The sequence below is a fragment of the Thermobia domestica genome, chromosome 3, assembly GCF_964235325.1.
Source record: "Thermobia domestica chromosome 3, izTheDome1.hap1.1, whole genome shotgun sequence".
NCBI classification, from domain to species: Eukaryota; Metazoa; Arthropoda; class Insecta; order Zygentoma; family Lepismatidae; genus Thermobia; species Thermobia domestica.
The window spans coordinates 307,069,395-307,093,124 of NC_137456.1; the positions used below are offsets into that span (position 1 = coordinate 307,069,395).

Consider the following 23,730-nt stretch of genomic DNA (forward strand, 5'->3'; position numbering starts at 1 on the left):
AGTCTTTGTACATCTCATGTATTTTTAACCTTTCACGAAAATTCACAATTTCTCTTACAAATTTCAACCTACAGACTTCGAATTTTTAGAGAGGGAACTTCATAACTTAACAAAAGCAAGAATCTGTGCCGATTTCTTATTTAGATTTTTTTCATTCTTGATATGGCTTGATTGTTGAAATGTATATCCAAAACTTTAATCATGTTCCAACAATGAAGAAAATTCTCCCAAAAAAAAAAAAAAAAAAAAAAAAAAAAAAAAAAAAAAAAGCACGAATTGTTCCCTTCGACAGGTTATGAAGTTCCTTCCGTAAAAATTGAAGTCTCAAGGTTGAAATTTGTACAGGAAATTGTAAATTTTCGTGAAAGGTAAAAAATACATGAGAGAGAGAGAGAGATACACGGACTAGTGAGATCTATCGACAAAACTTGTCCGTTTAAACCCACCTTAAAAACCTTCATTACCTGTATATTCCTCCCTAAATACCTAGCACATTTTAAACACGTTAAAAAAAAAAAAGCAAAATTACGAGCGAAAAACTTAATCTTCTAATAATTTAACCTAACATCAATAATTAATTTGGCAAACATCTGACGACACATCATGCAATGATCACAGCAGGTCACAAAAGGTAAGGAAAGGTTAAACAATCATTTGCTTATCCATGCCAGTATGTGCAACTCTACCAAGGAGCAGAAGTTAATTTCTGTAACGCAGAGCTTTGGATTAATTATTAAAAGACTGCTAAAAATAGCTGTACTACAAAAGCCTCATTTCACAAGTTTATTTACATCTGTCTCAATACAAGTACAATTAATATATCTGCTAGCATTATTATGTACATATTATGCTTAATTTTGAATTCTTCAAAACTATACACGTTACATATATTAGAGAACTCATGGTATTAACGATGTATTTTATTTTTTTTACTTACTTCTTGTATGGTCTGTGTAAAATAGTTTAAAATGTAATTTACCTTTCGACAGAGGACGAGATTGACCGCTCCATTTGACTTTTATAATTTGATTGGCAAGACTAGCTCCTCTACGAGAGATCGTTGAAATTTTTATCACTTCAATTCTCCCCTGTCAACTGGTGCTGATATTATGCTTCCTTGGACTCGCACGTAACACAACCATTTTTCGTTTGTTTTCTTTTAAAGGGTTGTTACGATTTTCTACATTTGTTATGTAGCACAGTTAACACAAACGATAACACTAATAAAATAGCCACTATGTTGTTTCTTTATTTCATAAAAAAACACTCTCTTGGAGTTCAAGAAGCAGGCATGTAGTTGAGGCTTTACGATTACTGAAAGAGTCCAGTATTAAGTACGTCAGCAACTCCTAGTCTACAAAGCTCTGCTCAACACATGCTTTCACTCTCTTCTCATACTCTCTTCTGTTTTCCTTGTAGAGTTGAGCTGCCATGGAATTTGCTGGGGAGTTTGGATTGGGATCACTTAAGAGAGACTGAAAGGGAAAAACACAAGGTTAGCTACATTCCACCACTTACTGCGACACTACAACAACAATCCATTTAATGGGTACGTGCAAAAGTTCTACCGTTTGTGATAAGTCTCTGATGAAAGGTGTGACTGAACAGATGGCGCCCCAAGAGATGGTCACGTTATTAGGATAACATTACAGCACCAGCAGACAGTGAATGTGTAGTAATGGCTCGTAATTGGAGAGAGAGTTGTGCCGATCAAGTGGAGATCAGTAAGGGCACTGTTAGCTATTTTGAGTTCAGTAAGAGCAGTAGTGTGACCTTGGCCTGCCACAACGTTAGGCAAGTGTATGGTGAGACTGGAATTGATGAAAGCACACACCGTCACTGGTTTCGAAAATTCAGGACAGCGACAGAAGCTGTCCAAATTAACCACAATCTGCGTGTTAATCAGTTTTCCCGAAAAGGATCTGGACTAAGCCATAACAATCAGTCCGAATACAACTGCAGAGGAATTATCAGAAACCTTACACGTACACAGGACAACAGGGGAATGAAGTTGGCACAGTTCGCCACAGTTTTCCCACGCAGTTCAATCGTTGGGATCCACATTAACTGAGAGCAACTCAACGAGAGGTGAGTCACGAAATTGGTTTTCTTGGTTTCCCGGTACAAAACTGACCCCTTTACACGGATTGTCACAGGAGATTAGAAGTGGGTTATGTACTGGAACGTGAAGCGTCGCAAGACTGTGTCGCGAACTGCCTCTATTGACGTCCAAACAAAACGTCCTAACTGTATCCCACGGCGTTATTCAGTAATCAAACCATTAATGAGACCTTCTACTGTCAACAGCTATATAGACTGCAGGAATTACTGCAGTTTAAGCAACCAAATCTTGCCAACGTGATAGCACTACGCCACATATTGCTGCGATGACACGTCAGAAATTAATGAATTTTGGCTGGGAGATTTTATCCCACTCATCCTATTCCTCTCTCTTGTCCCATACAAATTTCCAACTTCTTCGCGTTTTGGAAACCTTCACTGGGAAGACCTTTGTTGATCCAGGGTCTGCGAAAATTTCCTTACGCAAGTTCTTTAACTCCACCGAGTTTTATCGGTGTGGAATTAATCTTCTACCGAAAAAACTGCAAGAGGCCAGTGATTATGCTGGTGATTATATAGAGTCCTCAGAGTTATTTTTGTATTCACACTTCCATATGCATAAAAAAAAATAAATAAAATAAATAAATAAATAAATAAATAAATAAAAAAACAAAACGGATAAAACTTTTGCACGTACCCAATACTCAAAAGCATTACCGATTACCCCGAAAATACTAATATGACTGAAACCTAGACTATCCTACTTTTTGGCACTTTTAAGTATTAAATATTCTACAAACAGAATGCACCATATGTTTTGCCCTCGGTAATTCAACGCCATGATTTTTTAAAGTTAATCCTTCGTCATATGAAAATGCATTAATTAAGAGTACATGGTCTTATTTCTTAATTTTCTATCAAGTTTGACGATCTAAACTTCACTTCTGAGTTCGGGATAGGTACTGACATTTTAAAAGCGTTTAGTGGGAACCCTCTACACGAAAAGCTATGTCAAACACTAAGGCAAACTAAATACTGTTCTCCGTGCTAGTCAAGTGGCTTGCGCATGCCTCTGGTGGTGCACGTGGTTCCAAGTTCAATACGTAATGGGACAACAGTGAATGCAATATGATGATTCAGATTCCACCTTAAACTGTGGGCTCTCTTCTCATGGCTTCGGTGCAAAAAAGGAATAGTAATCTAAACAAAATACTTATATGTCATACGAGACAAGACCCAAATTGAGTAACCATCTGAAGGGAATATACAGCTTTTAATCGTTTCGTTATAAAGATGGTCATAAATTCAAACCAAATTAATGGTTGAACATATTAAATAACTCTTAACGTTATTACTACCTACACACCCAAATTTTGGTATCAAATATGAAGTAATATATAATTACATATTTTGTTCTTAATATTCTGACAGTACTTATAACAGGAAATTAAAATATTACAATAAGTCAATAACTGTCCGATAGTGTGTGTATTTGGCTTTAGGTTCTTGGAGATCATGAACTCATGGTATAAATAAATAACCTACATGTGGATCTTGAGACAAGTGTCGAATTCTTAATAAATGTTATTGAATACAAAAAAATATTTGTTTTCCCATGAAAATTATACCAAGTGACCAGAAGTATGCTTTGGGGAAGGATTTTCATTTTTTTAAAAACAATCAATAACGAAACCATGATAGACAATGAAAGTTGAACAGAAAATAGTTCGGATCTTCTAAAAGCATTCCTCTTCAGTTTTGTGATATCGTTGTTGTGTAACACGAAATGTCAGATTTCAGTTAGTTCGTACTTACGATGCTTCGAGGCAATACTTTAAAGGGCACAAATGCTAATAAGAAACGAAACTCAGCATAATGTCTATCTTCATTGATACAAGTGACGCTCCTACAATTGTTCCTTTTCCAGGACGTGAGTGAGGCGATAAAGAAATGCGTGCGATTTGTGAATCCTTCAATCTATGTTGAAGTTGAGTCATAACACAAAGTCCACAGATGGTTCCAGGATTTTCATTTGACGTTATGTCAACTTTGAAGATGAGCTACTAATATCACCATTACGTCTGGATGAGGAACAGTTGATGTAGATTGTCGAGGAAAATCTTTGTTCGACAGTGCAAGAGATGGTTATCGAGATGTATTTTTGCCCGAAACGTTGGCAAAAATCTGAATATCATTGGAAAGATCAAAAGCTCTATCAGTAGGTGCAACACGAACTTTCTGAAACACAAACAATATAATGTGAAAGTGATATCGCCTCGTCTCTGAAATGGTAGAACTCCAGGCGGTGGGTTATGTAGTAAGGAAATACGCCTAGTAAGATGCCAAAAATCTGCGTTCGAAGAACAATGTGCATGTGTAGTACATTTACAATTTCATTATTAGATTTATACCCAGCTAAAAAAACTCACCAAACATTACTCTGTGGTAATGGACAAAGGATTCATCTTACTTAACAATGTCAAAACAAAGGATTTATCTTAATGTCAAGAACATGTGTCACGGATGACTAAAGCAACACCAACTGGTACACGTGTACTAGTCAAGTGTGTTCCCGTTTTATGAAATTGCTTTAATAAATGGCTAGCCCTGTTAACCATTAATCTCATCATGCGAAATTTATTTTATAGACCAGATATAAGATTACTGAATTATCACTTTCCCTGAATTTTGCTAATCCATTTAAGTGGGGAAACACTTCTTCGATCAAAACCTGAAGATGATTATTTATGTTTCGTTCCCTCAAGATCGCAACATTTTCCGTGGGGATTCTAAGATTTCCTATTTGTTGGGGTTAAAGTATACCCCGCACGTTGATTATTTGGTAAGAATATTTCATGATACTGTAATATGGTCATTTCATTTCACATCTCAAAATCTGGCATTTCATGTTACACATCCCGAGCTTTCAGAATATCGTATTAACATAAAAATGCTATTATACTGACGATAATAATAATTTCAGAAAGCAAAAAAGCCGTAGGTCGTACATAAAATCAATCATTAAAAAACAAAAATACAGAACATGTTAAAATGATGGGAACAAAAGCTACACTCTAAACGAAATACATGAATTAAATACAATGGACAAGAAACTACGTATGTCCTAAAACCATGTTTATAAATGAAGTAAAATTTGTTTGTATACTCGTATGTAATGAACAAAGACAAAAATTAAAAATCTGAAGGCGTAAGTGCTATGCATTGTAATTAATATTCATATACTATTAATGTAATATCACCCGAACCATCCACGTCATGCATTATCTGTTTATGACATGCTAATTACACGCAGAAGAAAGAAATGAAATAAATCAACCACCACACGTTAATGGTAGTTTCCCAAAATGTTTACAACGGAATGTTCCATGTAGACTATCTATTTGAGAGACAGGGTTTAAGTATTTTCGAAAACTAATTTCAAAATCTGACGTCCAAGTAATGCATCTTTGGCACTGAAGTTTTGACATTCATTCACATGTTTTGAACTCGACAAATGAAACTACTATCAGTTCACGGAAACAGTTCAAAACATGAAATGAAATGAAATCTTTGAGCTTTACGTCCCACGGTTAAGCCGGTTAGGCTAAAGGAGACTATGATGATGAGTGATGAATGAAAATGGTGGAATGAAGAAAGTGGGAGGAAACGGGAGAACACCGAGAAAACCCACGCACACGGTATTTGTCCACCACAGTTCAAGACAGTATTAATATTTTTCTTTACGTTAAAAAAGGGCAAGTAAACGTCCGCTTGAAGCTCATTAGATAATACAGAGGTTAAGTCCACGTGTATGGACACGATCTTGAAATACATACCTAGGGCGTATGAAAGTCATATTTCACCAGCGGTTGTATTCTATATGCCTACCCTGACCGTAAGTAGTAGCTCGATACCGGAGTTCCCATAGTAGGTTGTTTCTATTGAGAGATGCCTGATGTAGTTTTAACCACTTATGCTTGTGAACTTTCCACAACTCTTGCACCGTGCGCGGACGAGAACGAGAAACGGCTCGCTTCAATAACCTAAAGGACAAAAATCCATTGGGGCAGCAGCCTCGGGAGACCTGACAGTAGAGACCTGCACGGGCCGAATTTTTCGGCCCGAGCCCAATCCAGCCCGAACGTACCTAGGCCCGGCCCAGCCCGGGCCCGAAATATTTTGAAAATTTTCGGCCCGGCCCGGCCCGGCCCGATCAGTTTTCTAAAATTCTTGGCCCAAGCCCGGCCCGATAAATTTTAAAAGTTTTTGGCCCGACCCCGGCCCGATAAATTTTTTAAAAAATTAGCTCTAGCCCCAATCTTTCTCAAAATTTAATACTAAATTTGACCTAACCCTCGGAAACATTTTCTAAACTCTGGTTCACAACCTAAAAGCTTGCCTCTCGAATGGTATCATTGTCTCCTAGAACTTTGCTTGTTATCGAGAGAACAAAAACTCCATTCCCTGTAACAAACATCTAATTTAATTGATTTTTAACATAAAGTGAAGATGGCAATATTGTTTAGCGACAAGCAAAATATTCTCACCCCTTCTTGTTATATTTTGAGTTCAGTGAAGGTCAAGGTCAGAGCTCAATTTACCGCATAATGCCTGCAATCCTCTATGGTGAAGAGGAGCCGCTAAGCAACACAAACTGTAAATAGTTATTGCACTATTTCTTCATAACATCTCACACACACACTTTTTCAACGTTTGGCTTTATTCCAATTATCGTTTAACGAAAGTCAATAATTATTAAAGAACTGCAATTGATCGGTCCCAGCCCGGCCCGACCTGAAGAGAAATCAATGTCGGCCAGCCCAAGCCCGGCCCGGCCCAAAGAAATAACAGTGTCGGCCCGCCCAAGCCCGGCCCGGCTCAAAGAAATAACAGAGTCGGCCCGCCCAAGCCCGGCCCGCGGGCCGGGCCGGGCTTCGGGCCTCGGGCTTTGCCCGGCCCGTGCAGGTCTCTACCTGACAGGGATAGCGGAAAAAATGAAAATCTTTAGTTTACAGTTCCACGCCGCAAAGGTAAGCGCTCTACCACAGCCACTGTGCCCTCCACACACAGGAATATCGGAATATGGGATAGCACGGATACCACTGTCACGCACTTGGTGGGCCATGTACACCACAGTTGCACGAGTCGTATGGGTGGATGCTTTGTCTTGATGAATGAAAAACTGACACCTCAGTAGCATACAAAGGAATATCCCGCCGATATAATGGCCCAGAAGATGCTGTTGATAGTATGCTGCGTTAATTTTCATATTAAGCGCAATTTGATGTAGTGGAATTTTCCCTTTGTGACAAAAACTTTAACTACCATGACTTACCCAGAGGAAAACTTTCGGGGCATGTGCGAATCGGATTGCTCAGTCCTTGGCATCCTTTGGATGGACCCGCGTAGAAGTTGACTGAGCCAGGCCGTATCTAAGGTTACCACAAATTTCCACTTATCACCCGCTAAATACCGTTGATAAAGCCGTCTGCAATGTACTTTGTGTCCACAAATTGTTTGTGAATGTGTGAACACATGGCTTAAACTTCACTATAAGCCATAAATACTGAGCAATTATCCTCGGCGCAGTAGTTTTCGATTTTCTCACTGTCCTAGCAATGGCTCGTGTCAGCGTGACCATTTGCAGCACTTACCGAAACATCCATTGTTAGTTTGGGACGTGGATGTAGTTTTCTTTCACTGTGCGTACTCCTACCTCCTTTGGAGTACACATTTGTTGCGTTTTATTACATTGGCAATGGAAATGGTGAAATACTTCGCCAAACACTATTTCGCTATGTCGGAAAGCACTGAGACGCACCCCTTCCAGAATGGGGTGACTTTTGGCGGCATTCTACGCTCGGCACACTTCACTGTCTGCTAGTGTCTTCTCCACACACCTGTCTTCTGAGTGCTCTGCTTTGCTGCGATTACAGCATCCCTAGCGAAGGTTCTACTTCGTTTCGATAAAAGTGGACCTACATCCGTAAACTGCTATAATATATGAGACCAACATCTATTAGGAGTAATTGAATAAACCTGTTCTTTTGCGCTTCCTTTGTGCTCTATGGGAAAAACCAGTAACATGAAACGATTTTTTTCTCTTCTATAGCAGAATTTAATATCTCTGAAACCTAAATGCTGTTTCACTTAAAATCTTTCTCCTACCTTTACTCTTAAAAGGATAAAGTGAGTCCATTGGACACATCTCGGAAAATATGATGAGTCCGATGGAATCATACAGTTGAACATATTTTGTCTCTCGCGTACATTTTTGTTTACTATAATCGAAGAACTCAAGGTAATAAACATGCAGTCCTTGATGCATGTGGAAAGTTTATTACGTAAAAATAGGCTTAAAATTCAAAATGGTACAGGAAAAACGAGTTGAGTCCAATGGACTCACCTCATCATTTTCTGTTGCAAAAAATCATTTTATGAGTTAAATCAATTGAAAAAAAAAAAAAAAAAAAACAATCATTTCCCTATTGATCAAAAACGCAGACAAGATGAGCTTGTATTGTCTCAAAACCAGGATAGGAGCAGTATGTATAAAATGTAAGTCCACAATTTCATTAAAATAAGCCAGATCATCAAAAGGTTCAGCTTACACCAACCAAAAAGACTGGATATTACCTCAAGTAAGGAATATTCAAGAATGCAAGACAAACACACACGAAGAAAGGAACGCGCCTAATCACAGGGATTAAGCACCAAAATGATATATAGGTTCACAAAATATAAAATTTTTCCAGAATTATTCCATTAGAATTACTGTTATACAAGTCATTTTTCATTGGGAAATTAGGAAGTTATGAGAATGTAATACCCTTCATTATTTTGGCTGAAGAATCGTGAACTTCGCAAAGATACCATGTGGTTGTTTAGGTTTGAAAAAAGAAACTGAAAATTTTAAACTATTTTAAAACATCGGCGGATGTTCAGTACTTCCACTTCTGTGTTTATTTTTGTGTAAATCACGGTTACAACAATTTTATCGGTATTTCATATCTATCTATCTATCTATATATATATATATATATATTTAATTTCATGAAAATTCAGGAACGTCCATTTCCATGCTATTCTTTAAAGGATGCAGAATTTGACTTGCGAAATTTTGTTTATTATTATTATTATTTATTTATCCTGGAATATTTAGAATGTCATTGCTATCTGAGTTCCCTCGGTGTTTCCAGTGTTGCAAGATTCTAGTTTCAGTGTCATGCCAAAATACGACTCATTACATTGACAGACTGATTCGCATATTCATGACTAAGAGGACGCATCACTGTACTAGTTGGGGAGTTAATATTTTAATATTATCTATGGAATGCAGATCCTAATTTCCTAATTATTTTCGGATAAAATGGATCGCCAATCCAAACTATGTATCTGTGTGTCGTTAGTACTCAGCATGTTGTACTTGAGAATCCATTTTTCCAGTTAAGTCCTTTTCATATCCATTATTTTGATTGAGTAAAGTTAGATAACCCTATGACAATTTCTCGAACCTTTAGCAAGTGAGGATTACCTTCATTAGTCAGGATGTCTTATGAATCCATTCGAAAGCAAATTTATCACTTTATGTATGTTATAACAAACTTTACTTAGGCAATTTTAAAAATAGTATAGATTGTCAAGTGGAACAAGTGATTGATCTTTTCTCCAACGCCATCTACGGAGAAATATATCTATTACGTAGTGAAACATTTCGACTATGTTCCATCAGAACTGCAAAGCGCTAACAGCGACGGTCCCTGCGTATGATATTGCGACTGACAGTATCTGGTGAACGTTAGCAGGAAAGGGAGAAATGGAGCAACGTGCCAACATTAAATTTTGTTTGAAAGTGGGTAAGAGCGCAACAAACTTTTTTTTCTTTTTTTCTTTGGTGAATTAGTCTGTCTTTTAGATTAGCTTGCAAGAAAACCAAACTTTTCCGCCGTTCATGATCGTCCGAAACAGACTGAAACATACAGCGAATGATATTTAACGTTAGTCTCGAAGAAATCTCCAACAACATTCAGCACCTTTGCTAACGTTCCTGAAACTGTGTAATGTTCTGGCGGTAAAACTAGCAGATCTTGGACCCCAAAAAAAAAGTCTATGATTGCTTGCCGCAGTTCTATCTCATTGTCAAAGGATTTCCCACGGAGGCAGTGAACAGGAATGGAACAGTAGTAACTGATGACGTAGATTCAGCGAGTATGGTGGATGGCACAGCGTATCCCAGCTACATTCTTGAATGGTAACTATCCTTCTGTCCTTGAATGGTCGTCCTTGTCACATGTGGTCTCGCGTTGCTGTGTACTCATTGCCATTAACCAACGCTTGCTCCTTCTGCTGCAATGTATGTTATACCATTCCAACTGCTGCGAATACAGGTTCGCAATGATTGTGTGGCCTGGTAGTAGCTCGTAACGCATCACTTGGTGACTGTATCAGACACACAGCATGATTTGCATGAGTGAAGAGGTCGTCTTCAGGTATGAGGCACAGGGTCATATAGTGACAACCAATGTCTGATATGCTTAGAAATATACTTGATCCAATTTTCATCACTTATGTTGCAGTGCTAATACAGCAACGACAAACAAGCTGTAGCTCAGTTTCTTGTTGGCTGCCGACAGTATGTGGGATACACACTTGCTCAACTTGTACATCTTTCGTACTCTGTGCAGGTGAAGTCTGGCTGTTTTCTTGGTAATCTGGAAACGCTTGGTAATTTCATCACGTTTGACTGCTGTTTTCCTCCTCTATGGCTGCCTTCAGAGTCTCAACATCTAAACCTGTGGTCCTCCATTGCTGGGCTCATCACAAAAACTAAGATCACCCGACCTCAACTTTGGAAATAATGCCAGGCAGTGCGTTCGTTCACAGCATCCTCCCAAATGCCTGGTGTGTTGACGACTTTGTGCAGTTGCCGAGAGGCCTTCCTTAAACTCATACAGCAAACAAGCGCGAATGATTTGCTTCGATACTTCCGTTTCTATTCGACACTGGATGTACTGTGATTGCCGAGTATGCACGTGCCTGTATTGACAGGTCAACAGTTATAGTAAAATCCCCATTCGCTTTTCCAGCACGTGAGTCACTTCGTTTCCTTTCTGTAGGCGCTTCCTCAAATGAGATGCAAAAAATACAATTTTTTTAAATTAATTAATTAATTAATGCTATAAAACCAATATTTTCGAGCTCGGATTACGCTGTCTGCTGGAAAGCAGACTTCATATGAAAAACAGGACGCCTGTCAAAATAAGACATGATCACACCTGACTTTCTTGCACCAGAGTGTTCAAATGCGTTTCGACTTGGCTCGTACAACCTTATACCTGATTCCACTGAGATCAGTAAGCCACATTTCAGAGCCAAACAAGTCGCTACAGTATGTATGTTCAGAGAAAGAAGCCGAAACCACACCTATGACTAATCTTAGAAAATTTTAACGCTTCACTTGAATTATTGCCTTTTTGGTAACCTTTTTAACATTTTCCATATTCAACAGCCATTGGACCTAATTTCATCATCACTGAATTAACAACAACAGTACCACAGAACGCATTTACTATTGAAATTTAATGGAAAATGTCACAGACTACGCAAGTCCCCTATATAACTTGAATTGCTTTTCTTTTTATTCGTATTTATATATTGATCTGATCTTACGACTTCGGTCTGGTAAGACTAAATTATCTACATCTCGCAATAATGAGCATATAAAAGTCTACAAGATTTAAAAAAAAAAAAAAATCATACACAACTGTGGATAAAGACTACCTCTATCATACGCAATGGTATTTGCTACTAGATCGAAGCGGCAGTGAAGATATTCATCTACAATAATCAATCGAACTAAAGAAAGGCACTTGAAAACAAAACCTTGAAAACTCGAACTAGGAATCTGAAGCACCAGCCAGTAAAACTGATCTCCACTCCTATCTCAGAATTACTCCTCTAATAGGATCATAAACACACATTACATTTTGCATGCATATAGTTTTAGGAAGAAGAAAAAAAAGTCTGTTGAAGCATGCAAATATAACATCTTAAACACTACTACATTTCATTTCCTGTAAATAACTATTTTTTCATTTATAAACAATTTTTTCTACTTCAAAAAGGGAATAATGAAAATAATACACCAACGTATTCAATCTTCCCATTTGCTTACCTGTATAGAAGTAAGTATTGCAGACACATCATAGGTGGGACTCCACCTATTTTGTAATATGTCTAGGCAAATACCTCCATCAGCGTACACATTTGGATGGAACATTTTAGAAACGAACCTAACTGTTGGAGGTTTATTTGGATATTCTTCTGTGAACTCTATTGTAAGTTTAAATGTACCATCTTCGAATGGTGTATCGTGTGGCCTGTAAGTACAAATGAAAAACGGATCGTGTTAGCAAATAAAAACAAAAACAGGTACAACCACAATCTACATTAATACATGCTACACATCTATAAATCATTACGAGAAAATAACAGGGTTTTTTTTATTTATAAGACCTGATACTTCACCCATAATTAAAACACTGTACAAGTTTTTCCCTTTCAAGCCTTAATGAAAATGTGTGTATTACTATCTTATCTGCGAATGAAAATGAAGAACTATTTCAACGGCCTGGATTACGGTGCGTTGCCTTAAATAAATAAATTACTTTTAGTACGGAACAGTAAAATAACACTGTAACCTAACACGCAGAACTGAGATTACCCAAAAGGACTAATAAAAAAAAAAATGTATTTACGTAAGCAGTTCAATGGTAAAATGGCAATTCGACGCTACTTTTTTTTGTTGTTGTTTTGTTTTGTTTGTTATTCTGTAAATATTATTAAAGAGAATTATGTTGCCGTGTAACTACATATTTTTGTCAGTTTCCTCCACTGTAGAAAAAAAAATTTACTGTTCCCTGATTCACTGCTGTTTAAATTTCTTGCCAAAAACCGAAAAAAAAAATGGTAAGAAGGGGAAAGGAGTCACTTTTGATAAATTTTAATTGCAGTGATTCAGGGAACATTTTTTTTCTACAACAGAGGAAACTGTTAAAAAGCATGTAGTTACAAACAGCATAATTTCTTAAAAATAATAAATACGCATGAAGATAAGAATTAGTCACTTAAATGTTGTGTTGCACTGTCATTCTACCATTTAGTACAATTATAATTTATTAATATACATCCCATCACGCCATTAAGTAACTCTACGCTTACTCTACTTCCTTGAACTTCTTAAATTCTGAGTGGAGTCAGATCTGGCCTACCATGCTGATTAAGGAATATGCAGGAAAGCTACGAGTTCAGGGGTATCGCACACAAGACAAACTATTGTTAAGTTAGCATTTGCTGTATGTTCAAATCCTAATATGTACAGTGTTTCTCTGTAAATACAATAAAACTATGACAAAACACCACATTTCTAATTATTATTTAACTGTATTACAATACTGACACTGTAACGATGCCTTTAGCCAGATTATCTCATCAGGTAGGGGCAAATTCGAAACTAAGAACTCGATAGTTACTGAAATATGCTCTACGGTGCATTTTTTTTTTCTGAAAGAAGCTTACCTCGCACCTCGTGGTGCAAAGTAACAGTTCATTTAAGAACTCATTCAACTATTTTTAAAAAATCTATTCTATTACCGTTGACATTACGTTTTCTGAACAGACTATATCACATTCACTTCAGCTTTTTATCGCACGTTGGCAATGGCATTAATGATGTCACTGGATCATTACGGATAGGAAACGTTAGTAGCTGAGACGATCCAAAGAGAGATTCAATTTTGCATTTGAACACGAAGCTGATGAAGAAACTTTGAAACTTGAAAGCTCAGCCAACTTATTATGCAGTCCGCTACGAATCCTACTCCGCTGAATTAATATTACACGTCTGTGCTGTTATTCAATGACTTCAATACTATGTAGGATCACTGCTGGAAAACAGCATCTAGATATTTATTTACATGACCATGAATAATTTTCTTCTTAAAGTGTACTTTCACAATTTGTAATTTCATATACTTACAAACGCCTGTGAACGCTACAAAGGGTTACTAGCGTTAACTTCCTTTAAACATACAAGGCACTGCCGTATAATTTAAGTAACGATTATTAAAACAACGTATTTTGAAAGTAAATAAATAATCTTCCCTCCAAACTTAGTATTGATGTAAAATTATATGAAAGTATAATGATGTAAACACAAATAAGAAAATATTTATGGCTTCTGAAATTTCAGTATAATTTTACGATCAGAACAAAGTTGGAGATCAAATGTGAGCAGAGTTTTATGTGACCCAAGTAACAAACATTGATGCATATAAAACTGGCTCAATAGATTCATGAAGGATTTTTGAAATTGTTAAATCCCTAATACTGCGTTCATTAAGTAAAACATTTTTGCTATTAGTTACGGTCATTTTCTCACATACGGTTCGGAGTTTGAGATTTCTGTTAACACATAGTTTAGGTACTGTGGGAGCCAATGTGTTGAAGTGCTCGTGATGAAGTGGATGAACCCTGGGGGACAAGGATAAACTCTAAAATTTCAAATGGAACGATACGTCAAATTGGATAGCATTCAAAAGCTCATAAGAAACGACTGGTAACGTTTACACCAAAAGGGGTCATGAGTGGTAACAGGTCAAACCACAAATTCAATCCCTCTGTTGTTACGACGATGTATAATCTCCGGGACATATTTTTAGAAACGGTTTGGAGTTGGAGATTTCTACTAACATGTACCGTGGGAGCCCGAGGAATTTATTTGTTGAAGCACGTTGCCAACACACTCGCGCGTGCCGGAAAACTCAGATTTCAGAGGTACAGTTATAGAATCGGAATTCGGTCATAAATTTAGCGTCAGTTTAATATCGCGGTACGATAAACTTTTCTCGACTTCGAATCTTTTGACGGAATAGGTTACTAACACAAAAGTAATAGTTATTGGGAGCATTTGTTCCGTATCGAAACACCAAATAGGTCGTGAAAGGCGGGATATCGAATTGTGGGTTCAATACTGTATCTGTCCTTAGAGGATGAACCATTCAGAAATTCCTGTTCCCTTTCATTCGTGTGAAATGTAAGAATCTACAAAAACACCTACTTATCACAAGCACTTCAAACAGTGGGGTCCTCACAGTAAATGTGCCACATGTTAACAAAAATCTCAGAGTTTACATTATCGTAACGACATAGATTAAACTTTTAGTTTGACCTTTACCAATCGTAACTCCTTCGATGTATTTGTATGAAATAAACGTTGCCCGTCGCTCCTTATTAGCTTCCGAATGCCATCCAATTTAACGCCCATTCCACTTGAAATTTTTGAGCTGACCTCTGCCCCATGGCCCCCGGAAATCACCCACTTATCACGAGCACTTCAAACAGTATGCCTCCATAGTACATGCACTATATGTTAGCAGAAATTTTCAACTCCGAATAGTTTCTTCGAAAATGGCCCGAGGTGACTTTGTGGATATTCTGTATATTGTAATAATGGATCTCTCTGAGGGAAAGCTTGGAAATCCATACTGCTGTACTTTTTCTACTTGAAACTCTAGAGAGGATCCTCCAGTTTGAAAAATGACTTTACCAACCTCACTCAAATTCCATTTGAAGAAAGAAGTAAAAACAAACTTTGTTGCCAAAGGTTTCGGATTCTATTTTCTAAATCATCCATTTCTGCCAATTTCATTCTCAATATATTCTGGCCCGCCACTGTATATAATCAGCACCAACTAGCAGCAAGAACGTAAAGGATGTCCATTATAAAGTTGTTTCCCATGAAAATGTAATTTTTACAAATAGATAATAAATGATCGCTATTTAAAAAAAAAAAAAAAAAAATCAAATCCTTAGCAATTACTAATATCAGCCTATAATGGGGCTACTAAAATAGTCATATTTTCACATACACATTTTTTGCTGTTTATTTGTTTACTATTATTATTTTGAATCCTTACAATCTACTGACTCTAAAAGAATGTCCATCGCGGACTATTTACACTTACATCATGAATTATGAATTACTTCAATTATCCTACTATAAAGCTTCCTTGTATTTAATAATAATAATAATAATAATAATAATAATAATAATAATAATAATAATAATAATAATAATAATAATAATAATAATAATAATAATAATAATAAACTTTACAAAGGAATATAAGTGGCTCACAACTAAAAGTAAAAAGGATCGTCTTCCAATTCACCGATGAAACGCGTTCATGAGCTTTGTCCCCACCATTTCACATTCTTCAAGATACTACAGAAACTATTTTTATAAACAAATGATCACACTTAGGTATGTTATATGAATGGTCTTTATTCTTGCTCAGTTCATTTAACCCTATGACGTTGTAACAGTTTAGAAGACTTACTCTTCCACGATGGGACATATCAAAACAAAATCTATTTCTCTAAGTAGTAATTTCTAATCATTAAAGTTTGCAGATAAATTTTATTTATTGATTGATGATTTGTTTTACGTGTATACATTGTTTCAAAATTACATTAAAGTTCAAAGAATACAAGCAATTACAAAAAAGAATTTGAATCCATATTCTTCACACATAAAGACAATATTTTATTTATTTATTTATGGTGATTACTACAAAAAAATGTTGGGGAGGACTTGATGCTGTTTTTGAGGGAATTTTTAACAGACGAAGGGCAAAGAGATTAAAAAAAAAAAAACATACACAAGGATGTAATCAATAGGAAAAACTCGTTTTCGTCAAATACTTTCTTTGTTCTATACGTAAATATACAAGTACTAAATAAAAAAAATAGTATGCACAAAGTTAATATAAATAAAAAAAACTCAGGAGAATGTTACTATAATCTGTTTCACATAACCTGATAGGAAAAAGAAGTTTTTACCCCACCACGCTCCAGTACAGGTGAATGTTGGTGTTACGTCTTCCACGCTCAGTTCTCGCAAACGGAGGTATAGAATGTATCTAGATACGTCTAAATAATAAATTACAACTTTCATAATAACACTACGTATTTTAAAACAATTACATTTAGCTGTATTAGAGATGTAAATAACGTATTATTATAATGGAAATTTTATTAAACAGTTGTGTTGTTTATTTTCCTTCTTTTTGCATGTTAGGGTTGTAACAATGCTGGAATGGCAAGGGATGGCAGGGTTGGTAATTGAATGGGTATTTAAATATTGATACAATAATTTCATAATAATATAAAATAAAATCAATAAAATCAAAAATATAAAATCATGATAATATATATGGGTAAATTATCAAAGTGTTAAGATGGTAACAATAGAAACATAATATATATAAAAAAAACACTTCTTGTTTCCTCACTTATGAACAGATCTCCTTACATTAAAAAGAACAAGAAGGAAAAGAATTATATAAATACACTGATAATAATGTTCCAATAATAATGTTTGTTTGCTGAGTCTTGCTTACAGAAAAGGGAAAAAATGACTTTTTATTGTCTTAGAGCCTCTATTAATAGGAATAATCATTTGCAGTAATTAACTTGCAAGAGAGAGACGGTTATGGCGTGCAGGATAATCTAATTTGTAACAAGAAAAATGAAATGAAATCTAAGTTTTACGTCCCACGGTTATGCCGAGTAGGCTAAAGGAGACTGTGATGATGGGACATGAAAAAATGGTAGAATGAAGAAAGTAGAAGGAAACGGCACAACCCCGAAAAAACCCATGCACGCGGTCTTGGCACACCAAAGCTCACTTGGCGCGAGCTGGGATTTAACCAAGGATCCCATGCACCAAAGACGAACGCTCTACCACTGAGTTACCATGGCCTGCTGTTGTAACAAAAGTTCATTATTGTATAAGAAAGAAAGAGTAATGATAAACACGAGTTCGTTCAGTTATACAAAACTAACGAACTTTGACTTAAAAGAGATTAAAGGCTCATCGTAGCAGAAACAAACTTTTCCCTTAGATTTTAACATGCGAAAAGTCAATGTACCATATTTGTTATCAACCATCCTTCAAAGATCCTGCTTTACATTGTCAGGAAGCCTTCTCTTACGCCCATCTAATAGTCTCTTTCTCCTAAGCTTTTTGATTAGACTTAGTGCGTATTTCCCATACAAGCAACGTGTAATGCTTATCTTATACGTATTTATTTTTCTATAATGCTCCGTGGCCTGTAGTTATGAAACAAAAGCTTGTATAGAGTTGTAATTTACCTGAATGTTTGCCTCTTTCGGTCCAAATATTTTTATCAACATTTTGTTTTCGAAACTCCGCAGTTCTGTTCTTGTATTCGTGTTAGGGAACAACTTCCACATTGGGGCCGCGGTGGATCAGTGGTAGAGCGTTCATCTCTGGTGCATGGGGTCCCTGGTTCGATCCCAGCTCGCGCCATATAAACTTTTTGGTGGAAAAACTTCGTGTGCGTCGGTTTCCTCGGGGTTCTCCCGTTTCTTTCCACTTTCTTCATTCCACCATGTCACTCATTTTTCATCATCACCGTCTCCTTTAGCTATGCCGGCATAACCACGAGACGTAAAACAAATATTTCATTCATTTTAACTATCACATTCATACAAAATTGGGGGATTGAGTTCTTATTGATTTTAATGTTTTCGAAATTTGTTAAGACAATAAAATGTTTTATAGTAGGATAAACTTTAGTAAGATTACATAAATAATATGCAATACTTTTCTTCAAGACAAAAATTAGAAACTGTAATTAGCTAAAAGGAACAGTAGTGCTTTATCATCAGGTGCGAGCAAATAGACGTACGAATTTAGAGTTTACAAGATTATGTTTACTAGAAAAGCTTCCCTCCCTGTGAAGGCCAATGACTTGCTTTCCCCTTCTGTAACAGAAAGTGGTGGGAGGTAGGGGAGTTTCCTATCAGGTTGCCTGAAACGGACTTTAATAAGGTGTGTGCGTTCATCAGCAGTTAATCTTGTAAGATGAGGTGTTTTGAAAATTACTATCCCAACTTGTGTCTAAGAGAATAGAATTAATGGAATATTTAAATTTAGCAACTGTTGATACGTTATGTACTGAAACTGTTCCACAGGCGTGTAATATTTACTGTGAAGGATTTGGAATATGAACCTGGATCAAGTCTTAACATGTGTCAGATAATTACAAATCAAAACTGCTTTACATACAAAAGGATTTTGCAACGTTTTTAGATAATTACACACATACAAATGAAAAACAGCTGTATTAAATAGGAAACAATACCTTCTCTTATAATTACAAATGCGAAATCAGTTTTTTTTTTTTTTTTTTTTAACGGAATGTTGACTTTCAGTTAAGTAGCTATTGCTTCAATATTTATTCAAAGTATCATGCCTGATGTACAAGAAGAAAAATTTGGACTAATAGGAAAATTTTCCTTTAAAAAAAAATGAAATTGGTGCCCTATGGAGCGGTTCTGGCTACAGGTACCCAAATAATATATATCTTGAAAATTATTACGGCCTATACGTAATGCGTATGACAAGTTTTGTTGCAATATCTAGAATAGCTACGAGCAAAATATATTTATTAATTCTGTTCGACAATACAAATGAGATGCCATCGGAGACTCGAACCCAGTACCAATACACTTATCTTTCTAAATAACCACACATTATACCATCCAATTATCATTCGCTAATAAAGATGCAACAAATCCACATAAATATAAAGGAATCTTCAGTCAAAACGACTGGCCTTAATCCTGAGAGTAATAAGGGACATATATTGTGAATCATTATCTTTATTTATGTAATATTTTTTAAATCATATTTTGCTGTTTTCTGTAGTACATTATGAAATGAAATGAAAATTTAAGTTTAGGACAAAGGAGACCATGATTAGGAGAAATGAAATAGTGGAATGAAGACAGCGGGAGAACCCCGAGAAAACCCACGCACACGGTGTTTGTCCACTACAAAGCACACTTGGCGCGACCTGGGATCGAACCAACGACTCAATGCACCAGAGTTGAGCGCTCTACCACTGAGCCGCCGCGGCCCTACATAATGTTGAGTAGAATTAGTTGGTTGTTTTTTTATTTACCATATATTAAATACACCAGTTCTTAAGTGAATTTTACATTTCTCGGGTATGTAATGCGAAAGCAAACCCGCAGGAAATTATTAAAAGAATATTTTACATATACACTAATACTTTTGCTAAATATGGTAAAATATTAAATAATCACTAATCTTGGATCCGGAAAGAATATTTTTATTCTACGTTATATAGAATTACACACCTTTTTTGTCTTCTACTTCTTTTTTAAAAATCGAATTATAAGCGAGTGCCAAGTGCAAAGTGTGTTCCATGAAACGCCGGTAGGTTATCACAGATTTTCTTTACGCGACAAGAGAATTTCGAACTTTCACTCCAAATGTTGATTTTAACGTCCCGTTCAGCAGCGAGGCTATACGAGATGTGGACCTACTGATTAACGTGGCATCCAAACCCCGTAAGCTCCTGCCGGAAATCGAACCCGGGTCCCCAACGCCAAAGGCGCGTCGCTAACCGCTTAGTCACGGAGTTCTCACTCAAAACGTGTACAACAGAGTGTAAGTGCCTAAGTAGTATCTTAAGAAGAAATACGGCTTTAAAATGTACGTACATTATTTAATCAAACCAAATTTGGCAAATAAAACCCACCGAGCTGGGTTTTTAAAAAAAGTTTTTCATAATCTTGGTCAAAAGAGACTTGACTGATTTAATGTATACAAATTTTAAAATTATTCCTTGATTTTCGAAATAGTTTGGAAACGAACGTCAAGATTAATGAGCACTATCAAAAATAATTTCATTAAAAAACTGACCACAACAGATTAGGACACCACAAAAGGCTCTACCATACTTTGAAAGGCGCACATAGTATATGTCAAGAATTTGTATTTGCCACGAAGTAAGGGCAGCATAACGTCGGACTGCTCAATTTATCCTTAACGCAAATAAATAGGTTTTAACCGACGAAAACGAGAAACTGAAGAAGGAAGCACGGTTGCTAGTAGTAGAGCGCTCACCTCTGGTGTCAAGAGTCCTGGTTCGATCCCAGACTGTGCGTTAGTTGCTGACACCATATCGCTGGGTTCACTATTATCATTATAATAATAGTTTTTATAATAATTCACCTGGATTAATCAGCGCTATCCTTTAGCCCAAAGAGCATACCTATTCACGTAAAATTGCAAATTTTCTCTCTTTCAGAATGAAAAAAAAGTGAAATGAAATCTTTGAGTCCCATGGTTATGCCAGTTAGGCTAAAGGAGACGAGACAATGATAAATGAGTGAAATGGTGGAATGAAGAAGCGGGAGGAAATGGGAGAACCCCGAGGAAACCCACACACACGTTGTTTCTCTTTCAGAACGAGAAAGACCTATAATACTGATACTCTGCACTACTTTTTACAAAATCTTTATAGTACCGTAAATAACATATCACTTCGATGATACCCTGTGTTTTGACAAAATTAAAAGAAAAAAGTTTTCACACTGGTCAAAGATTATAATCCTCAAATTATGGAGGGGGAAAAAGGTGACAAGAGTTTTAAGAGGCATAAATTTTGTCTAGCTCAAGAAAGCAAAATTCAGATGTATCCACGTCAGGCATGTGCAAGCTGTAACACGGGGTGGGTCAATCACGGAGCACTTACTGGCGTCGAGGGTCGTATGAGAATGTATAACATTTCCATAACCGAATTGCCATATTTAATGGAGAAATTCATTTTTCGTACACTAACACCACAAGAAATTAAAAAACTGTTATAGTGCTAACCAAAATATTTATTTACTGAAGAAAGGCAGTTAAGATCTATTTATTTATCATTTTAGTGGCGAATTTGATTCTTCACGTTCTGAACTACTCTCGTAGTGTTCCGTGCTATACTGGATGTTCCAACGGGGATATCTTCCAAAGTGGACATCACTTATCCTGGAAATATTTTCAATTCAGCTCAAGATTATGTAATAAGTATATTCTCAATAAGGAGTCAAGTGAGCCGGTTGTTCACACGGCTGTTCTAAGTAAATGTCATTTTTTTTTTTTTTAATTTCTTGACAAAAAGGAAATATATTACTGTTACTGTACACAGACTTACACTGTAACCATCTGTATTTTGACCGAGCACTGTTCTCTCGATTCCACGTATATCATGATTAGATTCTTGGTGGACACTCGGTCGAAAAAGTGTAACAATTTTTTCAGGTCATCCATCCTGAGATATTTTTCCTGAATTTTCCTTAGTTACACCATCCAAATGCCGGGATGGTACCTAACATATAGCTTCCAGGTTGCTTTCTCCCTCCTTCCTTTCCGGACAGTGTGCTCGTCGAGGGACGTTATCCTCATACGTGCCATAAAATCCCCGTAAAGCATAGACATATATACGAGGATGGGTCCAGAAAAATTACACAGCTTAGAAAAAAAAATACGTATTAACGAGAGAAAATACAAATGAGGATAAAGTGATACATGTGCCTATCACTTTTCCACATAATCACCAAACAGATTCAGGCATTTATCAGAATGTAGGACCAATTTTTCTAACCCGGTTTGGCATAAATCACGTCCCTGTCCATTCACTTAGTTCTCAGTAGCTGCTTGCATATCACAGTTTTGAATTTGAAGCAAACCCTGTCCAGAGTGGTGCTCCTTCAATGCTGGAAAAAGGAAAGTCACTTGGAGTCAAATCTGGGCTATAGGGGAGATGGCTCCACACTTCCTACTTGAACTATTGCAGCAATGTTTGCATTTAGCGAGCAGTATAGGACCTGGCATCTTCATGCACAAGGACGACACCTTCACTGAATATCCCAAGACGTTTTCGTCGGACAGCTTCAAGTGATCTAGTCAATGTTGCAGAATAACAATCGGCAGTTACGGAATGGGCACGCTCCAGATACTCGATTAGGACCACACCGCATATGCATCTCAGAAAATGATTGCCGTAACTTTACCTGCAGAGGGTGTAACCTTGAACTTCTTTCTTGCTGGTGATCCAGCATGTTCCCACTCTATACTGGCCCTTTTATTGCTGGGACGAAGTGCTGAAGTCAGGTTTCATTCCCAGTAACGATGTGATCAAGGAAGTTCTGGCATGGAACCGGTCCAGAAACGTGAGACTGCATGTCGTGTCTTTCTGCTCCTGGGAAGACGCACGTAAAACCAAGTGGGCACACATCTTTGAATACGGCAACACACGACACGATACGCTGCATGGTACCATAGATCAATACTAGCTCTGAAGTTCAGAAACCTTTCGATCATTTGGAACCACTTCTTCCAATCAGGCCGTGTTGATGTCAGTCTTTGCAGAATTCCGACCACCGCTCGGTACCTTATTGCGATTTTCCACCTCCTCTCTACCCGCTTGAAAAGCATGACACCATTTCGCCATATGTCTGCTCATTGCTTCTTCATTATAAACTTGAATGTACGATGGCGACATATTCTTTGCCTACAAGAAACAAATCACGACTTACGTCTTGCCATTTCACTAGGTCTGACACATGCGAACTCACTATACCTACCCGCGCAACCGCTGACAGAACTAGCCATTGTCTCCTCTCTTGCTCCCTTGGCAAACAATATTTCCTCCACAATGCTTGCTTTTCCTATGCTGCTGTTTGTAACGTTTTTTTTTTTTTTTTTTTTTTTTTTTACCCATC

At 36.8% G+C, this 23,730-nt stretch overlaps 1 protein-coding gene across 1 annotated transcript in view; it reads right to left on the reverse strand.

Moving 5' to 3' along the window:
* Positions 1-769: 769 nt before the first annotated feature.
* LOC145682276 (ubiquitin-conjugating enzyme E2-17 kDa-like) overlaps positions 770-23,730 on the reverse strand; it is a 67,019-nt gene continuing 44,058 nt past the window's right edge. The window contains exons 5-6 of the mRNA XM_081753855.1: positions 12,236-12,440; positions 770-1,475 (exon numbers count right to left, since the gene is read on the reverse strand). Coding sequence (XP_081609981.1) covers positions 1,350-1,475; positions 12,236-12,440 — 331 coding nt within the window. The 3' untranslated portion in view covers positions 770-1,349. The remainder of the gene's footprint in view (positions 1,476-12,235; positions 12,441-23,730) is intronic.